The 17049-nt window shown below is 41.1% G+C and overlaps 4 protein-coding genes and 1 long non-coding RNA gene across 10 annotated transcripts in view; 2 read left to right on the top strand and 3 right to left on the bottom strand.

Annotated features, from left to right (window-relative positions):
* Chinmo (Chronologically inappropriate morphogenesis) overlaps positions 1-5775 on the bottom strand; it is a 55663-nt gene extending 49888 nt beyond the window's left edge. For 2 of the 4 annotated variants that reach the window (XM_072890587.1, XM_072890565.1), the window contains exon 1: positions 3672-3981. The gene's annotated coding sequence lies outside the window, so the exon portion shown is untranslated. Of the gene's footprint in view, positions 1-3671; positions 3982-4997 lie in introns of those variants that run through there. The other 2 variants (XM_072890578.1, XM_072890557.1) reach the window with 2 other exon arrangements.
* A 151-nt stretch (positions 5776-5926) lies between these two features.
* Rfesp (Rieske iron-sulfur protein) lies at positions 5927-7504 on the bottom strand. 2 transcript variants are annotated; one of them, XM_072890622.1, is made up of 4 exons: positions 7326-7504; positions 6772-6924; positions 6510-6687; positions 5927-6407 (listed from the first exon to the last, which is right to left on the bottom strand). In XM_072890622.1, exons 1-4 carry the CDS (start codon positions 7417-7419, stop codon positions 6119-6121), a joined length of 714 nt encoding a protein of 237 aa, XP_072746723.1. In that variant the 5' UTR covers positions 7420-7504; the 3' UTR covers positions 5927-6118. The 2 variants fall into 2 exon arrangements, with proteins under 2 accessions (XP_072746723.1, XP_072746719.1); XM_072890618.1 differs by having other exon boundaries at positions 7212-7502.
* A 300-nt stretch (positions 7505-7804) lies between these two features.
* Positions 7805-9725, top strand: LOC140664993 (coiled-coil domain-containing protein 43). The gene is made up of 3 exons (XM_072890632.1): positions 7805-8176; positions 8588-8979; positions 9085-9725. Exons 1-3 carry the CDS (start codon positions 8012-8014, stop codon positions 9155-9157), a joined length of 630 nt encoding a protein of 209 aa, XP_072746733.1. The 5' UTR covers positions 7805-8011; the 3' UTR covers positions 9158-9725.
* A 141-nt stretch (positions 9726-9866) lies between these two features.
* Positions 9867-17049, bottom strand: part of LOC140664847 (uncharacterized) — a 152490-nt gene continuing 145307 nt past the window's right edge. For both annotated transcript variants that reach the window (XM_072890372.1, XM_072890383.1), the window contains 7 exons: positions 16751-16967; positions 16226-16324; positions 15906-16064; positions 15684-15822; positions 15290-15605; positions 15056-15185; positions 9867-14829 (listed from right to left, as the gene is read on the bottom strand). In XM_072890372.1, coding sequence (XP_072746473.1) covers positions 14343-14829; positions 15056-15185; positions 15290-15605; positions 15684-15822; positions 15906-16064; positions 16226-16324; positions 16751-16967 — 1547 coding nt within the window. In that variant the 3' untranslated portion in view covers positions 9867-14342. The remainder of the gene's footprint in view (positions 14830-15055; positions 15186-15289; positions 15606-15683; positions 15823-15905; positions 16065-16225; positions 16325-16750; positions 16968-17049) is intronic.
* LOC140665042 (uncharacterized) lies at positions 14890-15186 on the top strand. Its single transcript, XR_012046542.1, has 2 exons — positions 14890-14964; positions 15048-15186. It is a non-coding gene; the product is annotated as an uncharacterized lncRNA (long non-coding RNA).

Raw genomic sequence — 17049 nt, 5'->3', positions numbered from 1 at the left:
TGAAAGGGAGTAGCCTCGTATTAAATAATATTTTACTACTTATAATTAATGCATAATTTATATAAACGATAATTTAACTCTCTCTCTTTTTCTCTCTCTCTCTCTCTGCAGTTTAATTATATATATACATATATATATATATATATATATATATATATATATATATATATATTATATTATGCATAATTATAATGCTAAGAATGATAAAAAAAAGCAATTGTATCAAACATTGCCAAATTTCAATATAATAACATTCTAATGTAAAAAGAAAAATGTACGTGACATTTGCTCGACGACAGGTTTACTGAAATAAAAAAGAAGTGTCGCATGAAAATCCAGCTGGTGCCGGATAAATATTTTCTCTCACGCTATATTCGAAAAAATCTCAATCATCGATAAGATTCCTGCCGAAATAGAAACTTTCAGAGTGACGTTCATGCTCCGCGGTTCCATAAATAATCGACACGTTCCTGGGAGCAACCTGGGGATGGAAGGGAGAACAACCTTGCAAGCTTTCGTCGTGCGTGCGTAGCTTCAGTAATGGTGGTGGGGTTTGAATTTTTGGAGGTATAGAATGGCCGAGAAAGCACGAAGAGGGTTGAAGCGAATGATAAAGAGAGCGAGCGAGAGGGTGAAAACATCCCTGCGCAAGAAGGGAAGCGCGGAATGACGGAGCAGCAGGAAGCGAGAGGAGAGGAGAGGAGAGGAGAGAAAGCGGATGATGAGGGGGAGGAAAAGGAGGAAAGGGCGGCCGAGGGGAAAAGCCGAGCAACCTGCACCCGGCAACAGCCCCCGACCTCGGAAGACTAATCATTAACCTCCTTTCACCCTCCCCGAATGCTGCCGTTCCGACTCGACCACCTTCGCTTCACTTTCACCTGCGCCTCTCACTCTCGCTATCCTCTTTCACCCTCCCTTCGGCCCGCCCTCTTCACTCTCACTCGTCCTTTCTCCCTCGCTACCTTTCCCTTTCTTCCCAATATCTCATTCTCTCCCTCCCACCCCTCTTCTCTCTGCTTCTCCTCTCTCTTCCCTTCTATCCTATCTTCTCCTCTCCTCCACCCACCTTGCGCGCCGTAGTGTGTTTACGATTACGATTACTCGCACTCTCGCTTTCGCCGCTTTCCCTTCGCGGTCTCGCCTTCGATTTCCGCCCCCGTCCTATCGACCTCTAAACCTTGTCGCTACTTTCGGTAGCGTTCTATCTAACGCACGCAGGATGCGACGCCCAGCATCACGATGCTTAAAGTCGAGGATCTCCTTTTGGCCAATGACGATGCACGAGTCGCGGAAGAAAGGGTACGGCTGTTATTTGAGACACTATTATTTCTTCGAGGGGTATCGCGTTCGACGTTGCGTAATATCGAAAGATGTAGTAAATATCCGTAACAGTCACAGCAGGGTACGATCTTTGACGTCAAGCTTGTAAATGTAGAAATTTCAAAAACACAATTTAGATTTTATTCGTAATGCGATGAATAATTCACCATCTTAAACTTTATTTTGACATTGAAATGTACAAGTTTATCGTAGTCGATATTTTTTTAATGTACATATAATAAACGAAAACGCGAATCATGAAAGATATCCTTTGACAAATTTTATCGAGAATTATCGTCGTTCTAAATTTAAAGAAAAAAAATACATTTCCTAATTTAACCCTTAATCACATATAATATAGAACGAGGCAAAAAAGGTGCGCTTTCTTAGCGACAATCGTCGATGTAAATAATTCAGTAGCTGGTCGAAAGGGGCGACTGATATTCACGCAGGTATCTCTACGTATAATCGATTGTCACTGGCAAGCAGTTTCGACGTCGAAAATAGGAGCCGGGCGTACATACCAAATTACATAATTTTCTAGGACTACGTGGCAATTGGCCTTTATCCGACATCGTATCTTGATTTATGCGTCAAGTTCCTAGACGATAGGATCGCGCGCGCAACTAGGGTGGCAATATGGCGTACGGAGTACGCATGGTTAGGTGAAACGCGAATGAAGCGTATGTGTGTAGAGTTTAAGAAACGATCATCAAGACGTATTACGCTTATCGAAACGTAGCGAGAGAATACATCAAAGTCATAAATTAACTCTACTACAAGTAGATTTAACAAATTTCCGATCTTTCACGGATAACACTATTGGTAACGATTTATTGACGCGAAAAAAGAGACTGATATATTCTTTTCTATCTTCTTCCTTAATTAATTAAAAAGTATCTAATTTTTTACAAAACGCACAAAGAATTTTAAGATAATGCTTCTCCTCCAGAACGAGTATGGTCGGGTTGACAGAACAAAACTAAAAATGCATTATGCTCAATTCGATTCTCCTTCATTATATCGATCAATTTAATTTTTACTCTTGAATTCTATAGAGATTGACGGCGTTCAAATATGGATCGCCTGCGCGATCGTCATAAATCGTGAGCTGCTCGCCAAGTACACGACGACGCGCCCGCGTGCGAAGGTCGGAGTTAGTAGCAGAAGGGTGGCAGTCCAAAACGCGCAGAGGGGGATTGCGGGGGGGACGAGGAGGGGCAAGATGCAACGCACATCTATTGATTCTCCTCCAGCGTGAAGGCCCGCGTGGTGCGGCGGGGTTTCGTTCTCTCTCTCTCTCTCTCTTTCTCTCCTGTTGCGGCACACGCAATTTCGCGTGCGCGCACGCACGTACGCACGCGCGCAAGAGAGAGCGAATGCGCTCTCGATGGATGCAGGGCACAAAGCAGCACAGAGAGACTCTCGTCCTGCGCTGTCGGAGGTGAGCAATAGAGAGAGAGAGAGAGAGAGAGAGAGAGAGAGAGAGAGGGATAAAGAGAGAAGAGGGCGAAAAAGGGAACTGGATCCTGCGAGAAGAGACAGCTCCCTTCTTCTATGAACGTGCGCGCGCGTTCACGCCGCACTCTCGGCCGCGTTTTCTCGCTCGCTGACGCATAAGAATTAGAATGCCGGGGCTTGACGGCATTTGCATCGCAACTCGCGTCCGCTCGCAGCCTTTGCACTTGCAACTTTCTTGGCGATGCTTATACCGCCGGGGTGAGTAACGATCGTCTTTGCGAACAACGGGTACAGTCCCGGCCAAAACACAAGGTTGCAAAGGGTAGGCCGAAAAGGGCGACGAAAGAGATCTCCGAAGGAGACACATCGAGGACGCGATTGATCGATGGGGGGGGGAAAAAAATATTACGTTATTGTGTGAATGAGGCACGCGCGTCCGCACTTTCGTTACACATCTCTTCACGACGTAATATAATTAATTACAATGTATAATTTCACATTCCGCGCGTGCTCTTCCTTCATTTTGTCGTAATGTTTCAAGATAAAAAGATATGTATATATATATATATATATATATATATATATATATATATACTTATGGAAGACAACTCGTCACATAAAAGATATATATATATAAATATCTTTTATGTGACGAGTTGTCTTCCATAAACTTGTAAGCCAATATCGATACGATGTAAACAGATTTTAATTCTCTTTATCGTCGACGTTGTTTCTCGTTCTACCATGTAGAAACTTTACGATCCTAATTATAACATGTCAAAGCTGATCAAGGTCTAGATTGCTCGAAGCATCACTGACTTGTTTCGCATACAATATCGAACGAGCAACAATGTCATTGTTATTTACATAATTTGTTATATGTTACTTACATAATATAATTTACATAATTTATGTAAATGGAAAAGAGAGATTAACAGCCGCGAAGTACTGCTGGTTAAGAGAATGGTGACACACGGTGGTTGCTCTTAGAACCGTTGTTACCGGGATGCAAAATACGGATCGAGTATACGGAAATCATCGGAATGACCCCGACGTGCAGATACAACACACAAACACATGCCGACGTGTGCTTGTCTCGATATCTGTGTAACCAAACAAGGGACGAGCATGCGAAGTAATAATGATACAATTCGCGAAACCTATTGGACGGTTATCATCGACCGAGACATTATGTATTGTATTTGAAGCATGCGATGTACAACCGATTTCTACTCTGGAATGTCCAAGCTCTTAGCTAAACGTATAAATGTTTGAAATATGACTTTTGACACAAAAAATTATGAAGCGATTTTATCATGAAAACACACACCTAAAAAAATGTTATACGATCTGTGTATAAAGACATGGAGCATAATAAATCTATCGATGAAGCTATGCAAGCTAATAAGAAATTATTACGAAGAAAAGAGAGAGAAAGAGAGAAACAATCATCAAGTATTGCTGCTTTCATGATTATTGTTATTATCATCGACGCAGTGGCGACTGTATATCAGCTCTCGGAACACGTACGAAATTCCACAAAGAAGAATGCGACATCAACACCACGGAACAGTCTAAACGAGGTTCTCTGGCCTTGCAAAAAAAGGCATTCACCGTGAGACAGTGAAAAGTTTATTTCAACATCGTGAAAACTTGCAAAAACTGGAGCAACCGTCTGACGCGCAGCGGAGGATGCCGCGTTAAATTGAATTAGGAAGAGACCTGTTTAAATTAAACGAGAGATCTGTATGTGCAGGCAGAAAACTTATTACGAATAATCAAATTTGAATACGAGAAATACATGGAAAACGCTCTCATTTCATGTTAGCAATTAAATATCCCGAGCGAGATATTTAAGAAATAAATGTCATATTATATCATCTAAATGTATGTTATACATTTTAATATTAAAATGCTTAACATAATTATATAAATAGCAATGTACGCGTGTGCCTAAAAGTTTCAATTTGCAAGTCTACTTTTCGAATATCATTATCCTGTACCTGTCAAAGTTCATAAATACACGACACGCGCGATTCAACAATCGTCCGCATATTTGAAGATACGTAAAGCAAACGGTTCTTCTAATCGCGCAGAAATTCTGCTTTCTCATTTGACAGAAAAAAGTAATCGCTTTCACTAAATTTCGGTAAACAATACACGGAGGGGGGGGGGGGAGGAGAAACTCGCTTAACGATATATTAATATGTACTCACCGGCAATCGTGGAGCGCACTTTCTCGCGTTCCTGTTGCTTGCCCTCGCGATGACGATCCTCGCGCTTCTCAACCCTTTCGACGGAGCGGCGTGGCTCGCTGACGGCGCGCGGCGACCGGGCAATACATCGTCGGCGATGCGTCGTCGGCGGCGGCTCCAAGTGTCAGTTCCGGGTGAAGAGAGAGAGAGAGACGAAGAGTGGGAGAGTCGAGTCAGCTGGTCGGCGAGGGGGTTAAGGCGCGCGCGTATGTAATATGTTAACTCGCGCCGCGAGATATGGAGAGAAAGAGACAGTAGATGGAGAGACGCCGCGGCAAATCAGCCGGTAAAACACGGGGCGATGTTATACGTATAAACACGACCGAGTATTATACGAATACTAATCACGCGGGGATCTCTCTCGTCCGTACGCTGCCAGCAGCGACGAGAGGGCGATTGAGGAGAACCGGCAGCGATCGCCCGGCGATTGCGAGATAACGATTGTCGGCCACTCGTGGCTCGTGGCCCCTCATAGAAAATTTTGGCTCCATCGTTGATCGCTGGCGCCCCCTCGTGGAAGCGACGACATCTCCGCAACCCCTGTCAACCTGCGTTGCGATTGCCGGTAACGACGTAAGAACGGGAGAAGAAGACACAAGTAGGATTTATGCAGTTTCCGAAGGGGGTGGATTTTATAAATCCTGTGCCTACAATTGTTTATCGCGCGACGTTATCACTTGATCAAAAAATTGTGCGTTTATATCGTAAATATTTTGTATTCCGCGTGCGAGCTGTAAGAAAGATGTAAATAAAATTATAGTAAAGTTAATAAAATAAAAAAAGTCGACATTTTAATAACTTACGTTTGCCCAAATATTTCAAATAAATATATTAAAATTATTATATATATATATATATTCATGTGTAGGTGAAAATAAGCGTTGTATAAATATTTATATTTAACATTTATTCTAAATTCGATACAGCGGCCTCGCTATACCAACGATGTAAAGTTCGCATCTCGAGAAATATACAAAACGTCGATTTTTTCTGATTCTTCCCGCGTCGATAACAGATTTTATGCGCGTACGCAGCCCATCATAAATAATTTTATTATTTGACTACAGATTTCTGAATAATAATTAACCGACAACGAGCAAATTCCCCTCCTGGAACTCGTACGGTGGTACTTCGAGGTTTAGCGGGGCCGGTCCTTTTCTAATTCTACCACTGGCGTCGTAGTGAGAACCGTGACATGGACAGTAGTAACCGCCGAAATCTCCCGCGTTTGCAATAGGTACGCATCCCAAGTGCGTGCAAACGCCTAAAACGACGAGCCACTTAGGATCCTTGACGCGAGCGCTATCTTCCTCCGGATCGCGGAGACTCCCAACGTCCACCTTAGTTTCCGTCGCGATTTCTGCTTCACCTCTATAAATTATCGCAAGACGCGCGAGAAGCGAGATAAACGCGTTTCTTATGTAAGATCGCTAATTAGATATAATAAAAGATATCCCTAATATGAATACACACCTATGTCGCACGAACAGAGGTTTTCCGCGCCATTTGAAGACAGCGCTCTTACCCTCAGGGATAGAGTCAAGCTTTATTTCAACTTTTGACAGAGCAAGTACATCAGCTGAAGCACTCAACAGCCCAACGATGTCCTGCACTATTACCTTTGCACCATAGATAGCCGCCACAGAAGATCCTATACATGTCAAAATTGAAATTATGAATTATGTAATTGTTGGAGGTTTAAGTAAATTGTATCGAATATTCTTTATATACTTACCAGCTGCTACGACATAAGAGACACTCTTTCGAGATGCTGCGCTCTCTTTTGACCTCACATTTGGATCCTTCACTTCATCTCTACGATAATCCGAAAAATCTGGCCATTTAATGTCAGTATGCGCCAAGCGCCGCTGATGTATTTGCGTGCTAACTGTAACGAATACAATACAAACCATGTCATTACTGTTACACTTTAAGATTTACAGAAGCTTTATCAGGATCTTATTACAAGTACAGTACCACAAGTATAAAAGCTATTAGGATTCACAGTATCGTTAACAGATTATTTTGGAGCAATGTTACATATATACGCTCAACAGAATAACAATCTGCAAAGTACACGTATCGATTATATAATCACAAATCGTCTCGATTTCTTGGAAAAGAATGCGAATTTTTGTAAAGTACTATTAGAACGAATTATTAATGCGGACGCACCTGCGACCCCCGAGCTTATACATGTAGGTCCGGTAAGGAGATTCTGATAAAGAGTCTGTCCAAGGGTCCGTTTGACGGGAGACGGAACGGTAACCTTCGGCTTGTGAACTTTACCGGTCGTCGCTACGGGTATCCCTCCGTTCGAGACGGCCGTCGCCGTTGCTCGCAAAAACGGCGAGACGGTCGTCGATTTTGCAATCACGTTCATCTTTACGAAAACCACACGTAAGAATGAACGGAACGACAGGTCACAAAACGTTGCTACACTACTACGCCATACGCACTGAATTCCCCGAACAGCAACGCCATCGCGTCCATTTTTAGAAGCTGGAATCAATAAACTCCCGACGACTTTCCGCTGTCGGTAAGTGATTGCTGCTGAATAATTTCAGCTGTCAAAAAATGAAGGTGACGGCGCTCCTGTGCGGGAGATTTAATATGTAATTACTTTGTTTCTTCGAAAATTTTGAATTATATTTATTTCCGAGAAACTGTATTTATTTGGAAAAATATATATCGTATCTTCTTCTATATATTTCAATTAAAAAAAATTACTTTGAAAACGCAGGTATGGCCGCTTTTCGAGACTTCTCTCTATGCATATCTAGCGGAGTAACGAGATGATCCTGGCCGAATGATGTCCGCGCCGTCGTGGAGGTGACTGACTCGATCGCCGGCAAGTGACGTCTAGTGTCAAAATGTGATTGACATCCGCGTGTCGAAAAGCAGTTTATCTTATTATTCCTTTTTCGATCTCTGGAAGTCGAACTGTCAAAGAAGTATCCTGCGATAAGCCCGGAATGGCGGTGGCGGCGAGTTCCTTTGACGTCTGGCTCAGCAAGAAACTGCAGGCTCTCAACACGGACGAGAGTGTCTACGGAATATACATCAAGGGCATCCTCGAGGGCGATGAGTCCGAGGACGAGAAGACCGAGGCGCTTGAGAGCATACTCGCGGGCACTACGGTAAGTTGACATTACCCTGATGATTTTGAGGTTAGAATACGCGCGGTCGCATCATCAGCCGGTCGAAAATAGACGCGAGGTCATCTCGAAAGTACCCGTCTTTGCCTTACACGTGCATCTCTCCAGGAATCTTGACTGGCGCGCGCGTATTTTATCATTGATTCATCTCACAATGCATTAGCTTTTATTTTTTTTTAGAAAAGTAGACACTCGTCAGAAAAAGCAAGAGATTGCAATAAAAATAAAGATTGAAAAGATACAATGGATTTTCGATAAAATATTATAGCCTTTATTCTAATTTTCAAGTTTGGTGACTTTCTTTCTTAGATACTTGACAAATATATTGTTGCTTTTATATGTTTACATGAGGTGGTGCAATGTCTTGCAATATAGAACTTTGTTTTGTTACAGGAGGAGAATATCAGCAAACATGTAGCAGAAATCTTAAGTGCGTGGGCAGAGTGGTTGCCAGCTAAAGATATAGCTACGGCACCTGCACCAACAGAAGATGTCGATGTCAGATTGGCTAAGATGTTAGAATCTCAGAGTCTGCCTACAACAACACAAAGGAGCTATACAGAGGAAGAGAGACGAATACGGGAAGCTATATTAGCGCAGTACAGCCAAATGTCTGATGAAGATAATAGCGAAGGAGATGGAGAAGAGGAAGGAGCAGGTGGTGGCGGAGACTGCGGAATTGAAAAGAATTTAAATGCAGCGACTATTATACAACAAGAAAGAGAAAAAAGAGAAAAGGCCAAGCTTGAAAGTCAGAAGAAGAAAGAGAAAGATAAAGAAGACAGGTAGGATAACAATTAACATTGATTCTGATAAATGTATGCACATATCTATTATACATTATCATTAAAATTGTAAAATTTTAAATATTATTTTTTCATACTTTTCAGAGAAAAGCAAAAACAATTGAAAGAAGAGAAAAAAGAGAAAAGGAAAACTCAAAAAGGAGAGAGACGAAGATAGCATCGAAACAAATGCAATGCAAAATTTACCTCAAAATTGTCGAATACATATATGCTGCTCTGTATTCGTATACATCTATCCTTATTGTCGTGCATGCAACGATCTCCGAGAGTTATTTAAACCAGTCAATCATCTTATATTTTCATTAGAACGATATGTGTGTAGTATTCATGTTGTTAGAAGTCGAATTTGTAGACTCAGTATGAACACATTCATCACAAAAGGATATCTTCTATCGTATAATGTTGGATCATCCTGTGCCTTCTGTCTAAAACATTGTCTCCCTTCTTTCAGAGGTTTGTTACTTATACTCGTCTTTTTTTATTCTTTTTAATATAATAATTTTATAATTTGTATTCAGAACTTCTCTCTATGCTATACATAATTGTTGCTATTAAAATTTAATATTTCTCATCATTGAAAGCAAAACACCATCCGTGTTTACTTGATAACAGTTCTGAATACAGATGTAATTTTCATCTCTTAATACGCTTAGCGCATTGCGTTCTATCTTATTATAGATTTATGTATTTAATACAAATATGTTAAATAAACTATTTAAATCACTGATGATTAGTATTGTATACTCTGTAGAATATATATATTCAGTACTTCAAAATTCTTACTATTATATGTAAATAGGGAATATGTGGAAAATCCTGTAGGAAATATCATCTTGGGGATATTTTCGAGACGTGTTCTCATTGCGTTTGTGTATATATTTTTTTATTAGTATATATTTACACACAAGATGATATACCGAATCGAAACTGAGTCATCTTGGTATTGCATTAATAATGAAAGACAAACGCAGTAAGATAAAAACAAACAAACAAATGATACAAAAGATGATGATGCTTCAGTATCGTATCATTACATACATATTATACTAATGTCAATTATAATAATCATTTATTATTTAGCAATTTTCTCGTTTGCTATAGTTAAGTGTGGGCAAAAATTGACGAACTCGTACTTATACGTTTATAACAAGACATCCGCAGTTGAACGCCAAATTACAAATTTACTATAAACCCCTCTCGCTTCCATTTACCAGAGTAGTTACTTTTTTTTTCTCTCTCTCTCTCTCTCTCTCCCCCCTCCCCCTTTCCTTAAGATAATTTTATTTCCGCGCGAATTCGCGTACCGAGATCTTTTCCGCCTCTACACGGGTGGAAACGCAGAATAAACTTTCGTCCCGCGTCGACGTTTAATAATCTAAACGATCTTTCGTAAAACGTAATTTCCATTTTGGAATCATTTCTCACGCATCGACGAGAACTTTACGAACAAGAGACACTCTCGTTCGTACGATCTAGCTCGCATCTATCATCTAATAAAAACTTACTATAAATCTAACATAAACTCGTAACTCTATGATTGTCCTACTGGAGGATGATCTACGAGGCCGTCGCGATGATGACTTTCCGTGACAACGTCATTCGGGATCTTCTTGTCGGATGCGCGTTATCCGTCGCGGGAAGGGGGGAAAAGAGTTACGCACGCACGCATTATACTAATTTAATTCGATAGCATCTAATCGCGTCGTTAAAACTCGTTAATTAGTTACACACTGACATAACGGATATACACCGCGTGGAGCATCCTTTTATTGAAATTGGAGAGAATTCTTCATCTCTCTTTCACATAACTCTTTCTTTTCATCATAATCAAGTGAGATGTGTGTATACGTTCGGAGCACGTTCGTTACATCCTGGACTAGAAAAAGCGACTGCCTCTCTTTTCCGTCCGCGCCATGTGGAAAAATCATCCCGAAATACGATTATACAACTATGGCTTTGCAAATGACGAATTGATCAGGTGCAAAGTCGACGAACACGAATTTTCGCGGATCGCTGTTTTTCGGATGGTACGTGCTTTGCCTTTGTCCGTCTTTTTTTTTAAATATTTTTTGCTCTAATTTCAATTTCGCTAACGTCGGTTATTAAACATTCTTCACTTTATCTGCAACTTATATCGATTCTTTATCTTTTCCGGGAGATAAAGATTCGGTTGTGTCCAATTGACCAACATTGGACAAAACACAAGAACATTAGCGTATTTTTCACTACACGAATATACCTCTCTTATGTTTCTTTAGGCGCGACACATGCGTGCCGAGTATGTGGGTCGGTATGTGTGATGATACATATTACGCAGATTACACAACGTCTCTTTTATACACATACATATAATTTGATCCCGCTGTATACAATAGTGAACACAACTAAAAACTTAAGACTGTACAATTGAACAGTATTTTGGGGGGAGACTCCGTAGATGACAAAGTCGCGCGTATTTTCTTCGAACGTATCTAATTATATCTTCTATCCTAGATTTCACTCGTTTTTCGCTTTTGTATGATTTTTTCTTCACGTGCAATGATATATATTTATATAATAGATATATGCATAATCGTATGTGTCTCTCCCACTCTCTCTCTCTCTCTCTCTCTCTCTCTCTCTCTCTCTCTCTCTCTCTCTCTCTCTATTTCTCCCCCTCCCTCAGACATTCGCTCCTGTTAATTCTTCAACGTAGACACGCACGCACGCACCGTCGTCACATATTTATTTTATATCCAATTTGATACATATCTCATACTCTATAGAAATCGCCGCCTCATAGACGCTCGTCAATTCTTTCTTTTTTTTCTCTCTTTTTCTTTTTGCCTGGAGTAATCGAACGAAGTGCTCGTCCGAGATTTCGTGATGGTCGACGCGATATCACTCGAGAGAGCAATTACTACGAACCCGCACAAATCGTAAGAATCGTGTGTATGTATGTGTGTGTGTGTGTGTGTATGTGTCTGTGTAATACGTAATATTATATATAATATATATGTATATATGCGTTACTACTTCGTCAGTCGTTCGTTCGGGCAGATTTGCCATACGAATTATATTTATATATGTAATTCTTAATGTAAATCTCCGCTCGTCTTTATTGGCCATTGGCCGATGATGTCGCGCGATACCACTATGATTGGTACGATATTAGTTGTCCTAAAGTTCTCGGGCTAAATGGACTTTGCGTGACAAGTCCGATTTATTCGTTTCGATTTATTAGCGTGAGACGTTTGAAAAACTTATCGCAAATCAAACGCTTCTTAAAAGGAACTAAACGAGTTCGCTAAAATGAAATAAAAATGAAGCGATACCGATTTGCGGAACGAATTATTAGGAACATATAATTTCGCTTTCAGTTTGTTAGAAATATAAATTAATGATTCGTTTCAGTCTCTTGTTATCGTAATTTACGAATATATCGACATATTAATGTATTTCTGCTTCAATTTTTAGCCATAGTAACATATAAAACAATTGACAATTGTTTATTTAATCAAATTTTCAATGTTAGCATACGATACATGCGAAACTTTTTGAAGAATTAATCGAGAGAAGCATAAAAAAACGGAAGATATATCGCGTCTCACATTTCTAATCATTATATAACGATATCATTATTACGAGTTTAAGAATCTTGCTTCACTTTGCGAAACTTTAGAATGGGTACGGGCACATCGAACAATTACCACGTCTAAAAGTAGCCTAACATTATGATACTCTATACAATATAATTTTTCGTCAAATCCTCTGCATATCGCGAAATACTCGTGATTTCGAAGGAGCGTATTAAATCACATATATAAATCGCTAATCAATGCCGGAAAGCTACGAGTAGTATGTAAATAAGTAGTAAAGCGCGAAGGCGGCGGAGAGGCGTCTCGCAGGACGCGTTAATCGATTTAATTGATTCCGATGAAATAAAGTGCGTGTTACGATAATATCGCGCAGACGATTAATGACAACAGAAGAGCGGTGTAACAGCGTTGTAGGAAATTATTGAAAAATTCTTGGCCTCTTTTTACCAAGTGTATATATATATTTATATATATATTTTTTATAAAGCGAACTAGCTATGCTGTTCCTGGGATTTAAAAGACGCGTAATTAAAACATCTGTACATGCCTACGCGTATGTAAGTAATGTTAACTCTGTCATTATCGACGATAACTTCATTATTCGTATGCAGCTATATCTTTGCGGTAATAGTAGCGATATAGCAATCATTACAGATATAAGAAAATAATGATTAATAGTAAATTGAAATTATTATATTAGCGATCGTTACTTCTTAATATCAGAGAGATCTAAGTAAGACAGTGGTAGTTTAATATCACAATAAGACTACTCAGGCCTCGTTAAAACTGGGGCATGCTTCACGTATTAATGTTTACTCCTCGCCTTGACGCTTCGTTAATAATCGCGACCCTGTGTTGGCGACACAGGTCGACTCACAGATCTTCGGCGCGACCGTAATTCGATGGTGATTCCGACATTTTTATTGCATTGTCGGACGAATCGTTGTGTCGACATTTGTTTCGCTTCCCTACGCACATCATCGCGACGATACATATATCTGTGATATATGTACAATAATATCGCGTCGCTTACAATGTGCATTCGCATAGTTGTTTAAAGTATATTATTATGCGCTATAACAATATACCTTGCCTTTACTCGAGCGATTTTTTTTTTTTTTTTTTTCATCACCGACATCTGGCAAATTGTTCGCGGGCTTGTCGATAATAAGGCAAACTACGCATCATGCGAATAATTTTTGTAATCTTTTTTTTTATTTCTATGATCGAGATTTTATCACCCGTTAACGTCGTGAACGTTTGCGCGAGATAAACGTCCGAATCAGTTAAATATGATGATCCGTGTTGAAACCGATACCGGTATACATTAACAATTGCCAGTATCCTCGCTGTGAGCAGCGAGAAAATTTATGTTGTTTGCGACTAACTACGATAATACGCGCGCGAATTTATTACGCTTACCTGAGTGACATCGTCCTAGTGTCCCCGAAAACGCGCGAATCGATTGCTATATTGCTCGTTATTCGGCATGCCCGCGCGCTCTTCTCCTATCGTCAGATCGTCATTTTGGCCTCATAGCTCGATACATGCCGAGACTAGCGACTCTACGTGTCTAGCCCGTTTGGCATCGGGGAACGCTAATGTCAGAAATCGGCCAGCCAGTTCTATACGCGTCCGTCTGTTCAGTCGCGCTTGTTCTTGACATACATGAAATAAATCTATATGTCGCAAGAGCGAGGCTGCTAATCGCGCATCAATGCGCGAGTAGAAGCGCGTTTAAAAGTGGCTGGCGCAAACCCGACTTCACAATATCGGCGGCAGGAACGTGCCTGAGTCATCGAGATTCGGATCCAGACTCGCGACGATATCACCGGTCGATGCGTGCCTCGATGTCGTCGTCTGCGTGCTGCTTGCCAGGGCGTGACTGCTCGCGCTGCCGTTCAACTTGCTCTTTACCATTAGGCCACCACTGTTGTCAGTGCCGTTGGTGCCGGTCGAGACCTTCTGAACAACATACTTATGACCCTTGTAAAGCCGGTACATTGTGTACGGTGGGTCTTCCATCGTCGTGGCTCGTTGCCGCGGCGCACTCACGGTCACGCTCACCGTCTGCGGCGCGTGCGCGGACTCCCGTGACGTCTCTACGCTCGTCGTCGTCGTGTTCCCACTCGCGTTTACCGTTGACGAGGCTATCGCCGAGGTGGAGGAGCTCACGTGCGAAGAAGACGACGAAGTCAGCCACTCGTGACGCATCGCCTCGTCGGGGGTCATGCGTTTCTTTGGATCCCACCTGATGGTAACAAAAAATGATATTGTTTAGAGTGACGTCCTAAAAGAGAAAAGTTATAAAATTTAAGACAAAAAATTTTTTATCAATTCTACCAAATGATTGATGACAAACGAGAATTTCAAAGATTTTAGAAGAGTAATCAATCATAATTCTAAATTCAATTTAGTGTACAGAAATTCTAGTATGATACATATATACGGAAAAACTGCATATTGTAGAAACTTACTCGAGGCATCTGCTAACAAAGTTTACGAACAACATGTCGGAGCACCGAAGAGCCATTGAGAGGTTTTTGCTACCTGCCCATCTCTTTTTGCCTTTGCTATTTGTCACGCATCGCGGACTCCCTTTCTGATCTGTAATGATTTTAAAATGTGTTACGCCACACACGCCCAGTTCTATCTTTAGGGGCACTCCAAGCCCCGACATTGTACCCATAAGCGCCGTGAGTATAACTTACCAAAGAAGAGCCTGCGACGAGTCGCATGACTAATGATGTGCTCCGGTGGCAGACCAAGGACCTCCATGATACAAGCGAGCTGCTCTATCTCGTCCTCGCCCGGAAACAGCGGGTATCCCGTGTACAGCTCAGCCAAGATACAGCCCAGGCTCCACATATCGATCGGCGTACCGTAGGGAAGACCAAGAATCACTTCTGGACTCCTGTAAAATCTCGACTGTATGTACGTGTACACGCGTTGATGACTATAACACGAAGAACCGAAATCGATAACTTTGATTGAGCTGCTACCCCGTTGTTTCAGCAGCACGTTTTCCTGTAACAATAACAGACAACACGTATGAGAGATGTAATTCGAAACCAACGCAAATATGGCGTGTACGCGTGTACCTACCGGTTTCAAATCGCAGTGAATGATATTCTCTCGGTAGAGCAATCTCAGACAACTAATTAACGAGTTAGCAAAACGACGAATTAGGCTTAAACTGAATCCTTGATAATTATTCTTTTTGATTAGCTCGTACAGGTTCAAGCTGTAATGAAAAGAAACAACGGTTTTATTTTATTCATCCGCTTTTAATAAACTCGATTCCTTATCTCACTTGCGATCGCTTACCTCATTAGTTCGAAACTGATGCACAGGTGATTCCTGAAGTAAAAATATTCAAGCATGTGTATCACATTGTGTTGCGAGTTCGTCTCCAGATCCTTCTTCCTGAGATGTTCCAAGATCCTCACCTCGATGAGAGCCTGATGATGGAATCTCTTTTTGTTTCTGCAAGGACAGTGAAAGTCGTACGCTTAAATAAAGAAACGATGCAGCGTTCGAAAAGCGAACGGAAAAATGTCGATTGTGTGGACTCGTTCGCGTATTTATTCTCGGAGCTTGAAGTGAGTCATAGCTCAGGAGATGACTATACTTGCGTTTCCACGTACCTGATAATCTTGATGGCGATGTGCTGTCCCGTTTTATGATCCAACGCTCGAATCACCTGACCGAAGCTTCCCTTACCAATCACCTCCAAAATCTCATATCTGAGAAGAAAGCATCAAAAAAATTCCAATAATTTACGCACGTAGTAAGAGGAACGTAGCAATAAAATATAAAATGTAGAAGTAATATATAGAATAAAAATTCGCGTCATTCGCATTTGACACATGTACACGAACAAAAAAAAAACTTATTGTTGCGTGAGAGCTCCTATTTTTTTCCCGCGTTTCGTGCAATCTATCGCATATATTTGGGTGCGAATTCGCGTCGCTAGGCATAGTTCTCAACTGCAATTTCTCTGCGCTATAGTAACAACGGAATTGCAAAAACGCGCGCAATTGCGAGATTCCAGATTGCGATCTAGATTCGGTTAGCGAGATCCCAAACAAACGGCGACAATAACGATTAAAGGAAAGAGAAAGAAAAATCGCGCGCCGAGAGTCTCGGTGAAAGAGAGGATAAAGGCTCACCTGTAGGAGATATGATCGTGCAGGACCTTGTTGTAACTGCCGTTCTCATCGTCGTAGCCCCCGTTCTGGGAGGAGACTTCTTCGCCGTGAATTTTGTGAGCCGACAAACCCAGATACCAAATCTCCGAGTATTTCTCGATTTCGGCGCGCTCGAATTCTGTCAGTCTGGAGCCGTAATATTTCACCGCTTCCTGGGGTGTCATTGGCAATCTCCCGGCTATTTTTTAGAGCACAAATATATATATATATATATATATATATATATTAAATGGTTGCATACTTCGGGGGTTCATAAGAGC

The sequence above is a fragment of the Anoplolepis gracilipes genome, chromosome 1 (genome assembly GCF_047496725.1).
Source record: "Anoplolepis gracilipes chromosome 1, ASM4749672v1, whole genome shotgun sequence".
NCBI lineage: Eukaryota > Metazoa > Arthropoda > Insecta > Hymenoptera > Formicidae > Anoplolepis > Anoplolepis gracilipes.
This window is presented reverse-complemented; position numbering and strand designations above follow the sequence as displayed.

Bases quoted from the DNA above. Each gene is read 5' to 3' on its own strand.
- LOC140664993 (XM_072890632.1), top strand. From the start codon at position 8,012: ATGGCGGTGGCGGCGAGTTCCTTTGACGTCTGGCTCAGCAAGAAACTG. The intron at 8,177-8,587 runs GTAAGTTGACAT...GTTTTGTTACAG, and splicing joins GCATACTCGCGGGCACTACG to GAGGAGAATATCAGCAAACA. The intron at 8,980-9,084 runs GTAGGATAACAA...CATACTTTTCAG, and splicing joins GAGAAAGATAAAGAAGACAG to AGAAAAGCAAAAACAATTGA.
- Rfesp (XM_072890618.1), bottom strand. From the start codon at position 7,419: ATGAACGTGATTGCAAAATCGACGACCGTCTCGCCGTTTTTGCGAGCA. The intron at 6,925-7,211 runs GTGCGTCCGCAT...TATTCGTTACAG, and splicing joins TATAAGCTCGGGGGTCGCAG to TTAGCACGCAAATACATCAG. The intron at 6,688-6,771 runs GTAAGTATATAA...TGACATGTATAG, and splicing joins CTCTTATGTCGTAGCAGCTG to GATCTTCTGTGGCGGCTATC.